This window comes from Berghia stephanieae, chromosome 1 (genome assembly GCF_034508935.2).
Source record: "Berghia stephanieae isolate SIO BIC M18660-M18661 chromosome 1, UCSD_Bste_1.3, whole genome shotgun sequence".
NCBI lineage: Eukaryota > Metazoa > Mollusca > Gastropoda > Nudibranchia > Aeolidiidae > Berghia > Berghia stephanieae.
Window position 1 is genome coordinate 86,368,177 of NC_088360.1, and position 9,036 is coordinate 86,377,212.

At 35.6% G+C, this 9,036-nt stretch overlaps 2 protein-coding genes across 6 annotated transcripts in view; one reads left to right on the top strand and one right to left on the bottom strand.

The window, feature by feature from the left end:
• Window positions 1-9,036, top strand: part of LOC144960174 (persulfide dioxygenase ETHE1, mitochondrial-like) — a 165,306-nt gene that overhangs the window by 62,170 nt on the left and 94,100 nt on the right. The gene's annotated exons all lie outside the window — the stretch shown is intronic.
• LOC144960111 (cysteine-rich venom protein Mr30-like) overlaps window positions 1-9,036 on the bottom strand; it is a 45,088-nt gene that overhangs the window by 11,882 nt on the left and 24,170 nt on the right. For all 4 annotated transcript variants that reach the window (XR_013642756.1, XM_078893092.1, XM_078893084.1 and 1 more), the window contains 4 exons: window positions 7,148-7,305; window positions 5,168-5,262; window positions 4,177-4,262; window positions 2,012-2,110 (listed from right to left, as the gene is read on the bottom strand). Coding sequence is in view for 3 of the 4 variants with exons in the window: in XM_078893092.1 (XP_078749218.1) it covers window positions 2,012-2,110; window positions 4,177-4,262; window positions 5,168-5,262; window positions 7,148-7,305 (438 nt within the window). In the remaining variant the exon portion in view is untranslated. The remainder of the gene's footprint in view (window positions 1-2,011; window positions 2,111-4,176; window positions 4,263-5,167; window positions 5,263-7,147; window positions 7,306-9,036) is intronic.

Consider the following 9,036-nt stretch of genomic DNA (forward strand, 5'->3'; position numbering starts at 1 on the left):
CAATGGTATGTTTCTTAGTATTCCACTATTTACCCGCTTGATCAAAAGAACCAAGACAGAGAACTATAGATAGTATGAAGTTGACGTCACTAGGGTCTTTGTTTTTGTGTTTTGCCATCCGCTGTTATAAGTAATACGATTCAATAGTCTGATGTCACGCCGCCCGGCAACGGCGGCCATCTTGGTTCTAAACAAAGAAAATCATTACTTTTTATTTTTCATGCTGGCTAGAACTTTTCATATGTCTTGTGATCAGAATGTTAAAAAGTCAAAACATGATCAAATTTATGTTTTTTTTCCCCTCTGGATACGCTTTTATGCTCGCCGGGGAAATATTTCATACGGGCGTCCGCCATTGTTCCGATAGTTTAGAGCCAGTGTTACTAAGTTACCATGCGTCATTAGGAAGGAAGTGACGTTACGACTGTTGAAGCGTATTACACATAGTTTTGTGTGTTGGTCAGTTATACTTCCGGATGGCAATGTTGTGAGCTTCTGAGACAAGAGCATACTATCTCTAGATAGTATGCATTTGGCTAAGAAGTTCACAGCATTGCCATCCGGAAGTATAACGGATCAACACACAAAACTATGTGTAACCATGAACTTTTATAGTCGAGTTAATACAGTTTAGTGAGAATCACTCACAAACGTGGATGGCAAAATACAATAACAAAGGCTTGAGAGACGTCATCTTCGTTCTATCTATGCTTCGACGTGAATATCTGCTCGAGGAAATCGTGTGATAACTAGTCACTCATTTGGCGGTAAAAAAAACCCAACAACAATGATCAGAGAGAGGTCAATATCATTCACGTTATTGTTAAACGTACCGACACACAAAACTATGTGCCACACAAACATTTATAGATAGTTCGAAGATGACGTCACTCAGGCCTTTGTTATTGTTTTTGCCATCCGCGTTTGTGAGTTGTTCTCACTAAACTGTATTAATCAGACTATAAAAGTTCATGGTTACACAAAGTTTTGTGTGTTGGTCCGTTATACTTCCGGATGGCAATGTTGTGAACTCCTTGGCCAAGCGCATTCTATCTATTTTCTGACTGAAATATTATTATATTTTAGTGAGAACTGAAATCCAGTAGACAGGTGGATAACCACGCCTCTCGGACAATCGTCATAATGTGAACAATGGCAGTGATTCGGCAAACTCCATAGGTTTAACAATCGATGGTATGAGTTTACGTAAAATACCCACTGTTCTACCGCTTGATCAATAGAACTAACACAAAACATTCAACCGTTCATAATATGACCGAGAAAATCGTGTGATAACTAGTCACCCATTTGGCTGTATTAAAAGCAATAACACATGATCAGAGATTGAGGTCGATTTCCTTCTAGTTACTATTTATAAACAACGAACTATGTCAGTCCGAGCACGTGTGAGGGTGTGTCACAAATTCCATGTTTTGATTGGTCAACAATATACTGGCGGTCCAAAAATAATAACAAAGAGATGAGGACATCAATTTCATTCATTCCAGAAAATTAAAAAAAGATTATAAATACGGTTTTTTTTCAGAGTACGGCGAATATTGAAAACAATTGACACGACATGACATATGAAAGGCGCTATTTCAATTTTACAATGCTGTTGCAGCTATGTATTTATTTTAAATCTTATCATGGTGAGGAAATTATGTCTGTTAAGAGCTTTCTCGGATCCTCAACGTTGAGCCTCCCACAGAGACTCGAATCCGTGACTCACTAGTCATAAAACGAGCGTCATACCAATATAACATATTACACATTAGATCATATCAGATTTTGAAAGACGGGTTCACTCTGTTATAATACATGAGATGAGTGTTCACATAAAAATATATACCTACATGCATATTTGAACATGTTTGTATAAAACACTCTCAGGCAAAGCATTAAAGAATAATATAAGGGAGAAAAAAAACATCCCCGAAAAATCAGCCTGATTCGACACATTTTCATATCGTTTTCTTTTTATAATTTGTCACAATATATACGTACACACCTTGTTCACAGGTTGGTCCTTTTGAGGGTGGAAGACATTTACATGTACAACTGTTAATGTCTAATTTTCCTCCATTACGGCACATCTTTCCACTACAATCTGGAAACAAAGTAATGTATAAAACATAATATACATAGGTGTGTGTATGTGTGTTTTAATGTGTGTGTGTGTGTGTGAGTGAGTGTGTGTGTGAGCGTAAGTGTGTGTGTATTCAAATCATAGGGGAGGGGTTGCAGGGAAGTTCCATGGAATATAAATATATTATGGTAAAAATCAAATTGGGAAACAGTTTTCATCATCATCATTGCCATCATAATCATCATCAGTATCATCATGATGATAATTGCCATCATCGTTGTCGTCCGTCATCATCATCATCATCATCATCATCATCATCATCATCATCATCATCATCATCATCATCATCACCATCGTCATCATCACCATCATCATCATCATCGTCATCATCATCATCATCATCGTCATCATCATCATCACCATCGTCATCATCACCATCATCATCACCATTCACCACCAAGGGACGTTATTGTTAAGGAGACAAAGCATTGTACTTGATTCGATGGGTCACCTTTATCCATACTGTGCGCCACAATTAAGTTGTCACCCGTTATTGGTTATTATTCGTCCTAAATGACGAGCGGCTCAAATTTGGTGAAAATAGTATCAAATGAAAGGCAGAAACCTCTGTAACGGGAGACACTTTAGAAGTCGAATAAGCTGTTATGAATGGAATCGCCAAAGAAATGAAAAGATGGTCGAAAAAAAATGACCCCAAAAATTTGATGACGAAATTTGACAGCAAACAAATGCATAATGTAAAGCCAAAATCCGGTTTGTTTTCTAACCTTTTTATTTAGATAGTACGTTGCGTGAACACCGGGTGCTCGATTCATATGAGCAGCCTATCCAGCAGGCACGACTTAAATCAGTAGGCCGGTCCTACCTCAGACATGCCGGTATTCATAGACTCAGACTTGATCGTAAGCCGGCCTAAAGCGCTCACAATCTGACTGGATTTGGACCGCCGAATTCGGCGGACTTAATCCTCTAGGCCTGGACTACACGGAAGAAAAAATGGCGACTTACGTTATTATTATTATTATTATTATTATTATTATTATTATTATTATTATTATTATTATTATTATTATTATTATTATTTTTAAAAAGAAAAAGAAAACTTGAGCTTTTAGATAGTATGCGCTTGGCTAAGGAGTTCACAACATTGCCACCCAGAAGTATAACGGACCAACGTTCGACATATCTCGGCAATCGTTGCCTTATTCTTCTATTCGTCTATGATGGAGACTTTAGTATCAATTGTTAGTCTCTTTCTTATTTTGATTTTGAGCATAAGGTTGTTATTGATTGTTTTGAAACGACTCTCGTCTGAGAACAGCACTCTGTCCCATTGAGGCAGGGAACAACGATTGTGATTAATCGCCCATGCCAGTCGGCCATTGGCATGTTCTTCTGTCAGAAGAGTTCTGACCTAGGGTCGACCCATCGTTTTTCAGCCTACGTTGTACTTTAGAAGAGACAACCTCGATGTGATTCGCTGTCCCTCTCACGTGTGAAAAGAGCTCTTCCTGATGACAGCGGATGATCTCGCGGTCCTCTTGCACTGAAGTCTTACTCTTTCTGCAACGCCCAGGAATATCTGCAACGGTGCCAGGTTTTCTGTGTCCAATCGTTCTTGATAATGCACCGGCCATATGCATGCCAAAGTTGTGTGTCTCTGTAAGTTCGACATAGATTTGCGATGAATGACTATTTCTTTGCCCCGTTTCCTTTTCATGGGCCTTAAGTGACGTGAATGGGTTGTTTTCATCTCTGTCTCACATCTTTTAGAGGTGTGGATTGTGATTGTGTGCGGATGAGCTCACTTACAACAAAAATAATAGGAAAAATGATGGAGCTTATAATGTTCACCTTTGTAGTGTGTAAACTTTACATCATCCAGTTTTTTACTTTGAAACCCACAAAAGACGAAATATTTCTAAATAAGCATTGGATAAAAACTAGGCAAAGGATTGTTCTTCCAGAAATTGTTTACTTTATTTTAATTTTAAAAGGATTTTACAACATATCGAACATTATTAGAGCATTAAATGTGACGCACAGTATATTATATGCCTACTCACCACAAACACCATTTTTACACGAATTAGGGCACTTGGAGCATCGTTTCCCTTTCTCGTATGGTGTGATGATAGTGCTTTGACTTTGTCTGAAAATAGTTTTTAAAACATCATTAGCTCATGAACAGGGTATTGTTTTTTTTTTATTATTATAGTTATTATTACTATTATTACCATCATCATCATCATCATCATCATCATCATCATCATCATCATCATCATCATCATCATCATCATCATCATCATCATCATCATCTTCATCGTCATCATTATTATTATATCATCATCATCATCATCATCATCATCATCATCATCATCATCATCATCATCATCATCATCATTATAAAACCAGTTGGTAAAAAACAGCCTACATTTTGTGTGGTGCAAATGTCAAATGAGCACAATGTGAGATATTCCGTCACAACTTACCCCTGCCAAACTGGCAGAGAACAGTGAAAAAACAATGGTTGCTTTTTGGTTTCATGAAGTTAAGTCACTACTTACGTCAAGAGATGGTAAAAAAAAAAAACAAACAATTTAATACACACACACACACACACATATATATATATATATACACACACACACACACATACACACACACAAAGGAACCTCCGCCCCCCCCCCCCCCCCCAAAAAAAAAAAAACCAAAAAAAAACCCCAATAAAAATAAATACAAAACAAACAACGGTTTCAAATCAGTTTCAAATGAAATAGTGTATGCCTTTTAAATCAATTGGTGAATTTACAGATTGTCTGCTTTAGCCGCCATATTTTTTTGTAGTTTCATAATTATGTTCTATTAATATAATTTTAACATCCTATAGGATACTGACCCAAATTGAACAACAAAGTTTCTCATATCATTTTGTCGTTTGTTTATTATACAAAGTAAATGCTATTCTGATGAACCCGATGTCCAGAAATGGTGGAAGTTTCCGTAATATCACGATCCGAGTGTATTGAAAATAATTGCTATAATCGTATGACTCACCCAGTTCCATAGTTACAGACATAGTAACGTCCCCATTGTGAAGATTTGCATTTAGCAAATCCGCATCCAATACGCACAAAACCGCTCTGTACCATCTGAGAAAGTGTGACATGGCATAAAAATTATTTATAAACGTTGACAGCAAGATGAAAGTATGAATTTGTATATTCAATATAAAGAAAGAAAGGAGTTGAGAGGCTCGATACATTCAAGAATATCTGGAAACATAGGGCACCATACTGTGACCACGTGGTGTTAATAGCTTATCTGGGAAAGTTCTACTGATGTTATTCGTTTAGTAAAATACTTACAACATATACCCGCCAGATTAACGTACCACATCACAAAACTATGTATAACTTAAAAACATTGTATTGTCAGATCGATCTATTTTAGTTAGAGCTAATCACCCAGTGGCTGTCTAAAAACAGTAACAAATAGCTGGGTGACTCAACTTAAATAAATAAATAAATTGAGCTCTTATATAGCGCAATATCCACTAAATGTGCTCAAAGCGCTTTACAAGGGGTCCTGGTCAACACCAACATTTAATATGTAGGACGAGACATGACGCCTGTTAGGCGATATTACAATTTTTCGGACAAAGACAACGCTGTTAACGGCCAGGTACTCATTTTACACCTGAGTGTGGTGAGAGAATGTAAGTAAAGAGCCTTTTCCAAGGACTCAACTATGCGCCGAGCGAGGTTCGAACCCAGGACCTTCCGATCCGAAAGCGAGTGTCATACCACTAGACCACATAGCCGCACTTCATTCTTCATTCGTTCTATAGAACCACTTTGAATTCACTCATTTAAGAAAGACGAAATATGAGAAAATATGCAAGCACTATTATTGTTGTGGTCCAAGAGAGATAATTAAAATATCGTAGTGTTTTTATGCACCTCCGTTGACGGTGTATCTTAACGGATCGTTTTTATGCACCCCCGTGTTCATCAACGATATTGTGTTTCTGTATTTGGACATGGCAAAAGTTATATTGTGACATCTGTAGGATGTCTTTGTTAATAAATTTAAATTAAAAAAATAATAATCTTTAAAAAATCGAAATATAAAACCAGAAAATAGAAATTGCATTGAAGGTAAAATGATGTTTTAGAAAGATCTTATTAAATGTGATGAACAGTCAGTTGGCTCCGTAGCGCAGTGGACAAGCTGTCAGACTCTAACTTTGAAAGTGCGGGATTCGATTCCGTTGTGGACAGATTTTATTTAAAATTAAAAGTTTACTTTATTATTTTATTTTCTTCTTCTTCCTCTTTTTTTTTTCGTTGTTGTTGTTGTTTTTCAAAAACTTTTTATCATGTTAAAGAAAAAATTCGATTTTAATTTTCTCATCATAATCTTGTGATGTGAGCCCGGAGACTTTATACTTCTACCTGTAGGTCCTTCTCTATTATGTAACGGCAGCGTTTGTCTACTATCTTAGGACAAAGTGGTATTCTTGAACCCTTTATGAAATAACCCTTAACAATTATTTATTTTCAATCAAAAGCAAAATTAATCGAATATTTACTTAGTGAAAAAGGGAATTGTCTACATATCAGGATCAGATTATATGATTATCAGATTATATGTGACCCATCGTCTCAAAACGGTATTATGTCGGAACGAACCAGATGCTTAAAAGCCGAATTTAATGTTAAAACTGGTCAAAAATATAACTTGTTTGCATTAGCACCCTAAAATATGGTATCCATTCTCCTCAATAAATCATATAAACTCAACACAACTCTGATATTTCTAGCTGTAAATTCAATTTTCAACATCTTTACCAACCCGACTTAATACCGTTTTGAGGCGAAGGGTCACATATGCTCATTTTTACAGATGAGATACAGCAACAATACTGAAAGTGAATAGCTAGTATGCGGTGCTGTTTACTCATTTTTAGATAGGGCGATTGCATATTAATGTTAAGCTTTATTAGAGTGTCAAATTCACTTCCTTTGTGCTTACCTGTGTATAATGTCCAATCTTACCCCATTTACCATTAAGGTAATACTTAGGGTCTTCACCATACCTATAAAGCTTGTACTCGTTCCACCATCCCATTATAGCGCCCGTCCAGTCTGAGTAGCCCACCGCTATGTTTTGACCAATAGACATGTGATAAGCTGAAAACGACAACAAGGGGAGTTTTTATACAGCGAAATATCCACTTCATCTTCTCAAAACGCTTTACAGGGGCCCGAGGACACATGGCACTTAGTATGTCGGACGAGACACGACACGTGTAATGCGCTACATTTTTTTTATTTATTTTTTTCTATTTTTGTTGTTGTTGATAGAGCAACACTGTTATCAATCAGATAGTCATTTTACAATTGAGTAGTGTGAGAAAATACTAATACTGTCTTTTTCCCAAAGGACTTATATTTGCGCTGCTCTCAGTTGGACTCGAGCAACCGTATTACCTATGGACAGTCCATTGGACTTTAAAAGGTTTGTATTTGAACAAAAACTAATATCACAGCTTTAAAATACGCGATAAGTAAGACACACACACACACATACACACATACACACATGCATACATACATACATACATACATACATACATACATACATACATACATACATACATACATACATACATACATACATATTTTCATACATACATACTCATACATACATACATACATACATACATACATACATACATACATACATACATACATACATACATACATACATACATACATACATACATACATACATACATACATACATACATACATACATAATCATACATACATGCATGCATGCATGTATACATACATACATACATACATACATACATACATACATACATACATACATGCATGCATACATACATGCATGCATACATACATACATACATACATACATACATACATACATACATACATACATACATACATACATACATACATACATACATACATACATACATACACAACACACTTACATGCACACACACAAACATAATGCATAATTAAGAAAGTTTTGGACTCAAACCTTTCCATAGCCAAATAAGATGCTAATAAATGTAACAATTCGAATGTCCAGAGCAGAGATAGACGCATGGCGATGGCAGGAAATTGAAACTTTGACACAAGGCTCTGGCATGGATGGTCAAGTGTTGGTTCAAATGTAGTTGTGTGTTTGTATGTGTCTGGAAGATTTCGCGTATTCTTTCCTTCTATTTATATTGATTTGGAAATATAAAAGTAAGCCAAGACAGAATGAAGTTTGTGTGGCTAAATTAGGAGATTAAAAAAAAAAAAAAAAAACTTTGTGGCCGTATTGTTGTTTTGATTTTTGTTCAATTTAAGAATAATTTGTTGTCACATTGAAACAACCAATGCGTTTCTTTAAAATTTCTTACGATTTCTCAAGGCATTATAAAGATTAGACATTTACCTACGAAATACACTGGCAGACACACATAGGAAAATACAAGAGCCCAGATACCCCTCTTGGCAGTGGATTGATTGTTCTTACCATGGTGTTTTATTTTATTTTATTTTATTTTTGTTTTTGTTTTGTTTGTTTAGTTAAACAATGTTTTTATTTTTTATTTTTTTTTTGGGGGGGGGGGGGGGGTTAAAACGTATTTTTCTCTCTGATTTCTCTTGGAATGTTTACTAAAACAGCTTTAAAAGATGTTTACATCCGTGCCTATTCATCTGTTATACATACACTGACAAATCAACATTTCACATTCTGATTTTTTTTAATCAGCAAAATCAGCTATACAAAACATTATTACGTTCTTAAAAATATCAAGATTTTCCTTAATTAAAAAAAAATAATTTTGCGATGTACATGTCTGAATAAGAAAAATGTTCATTTTATTATTACAA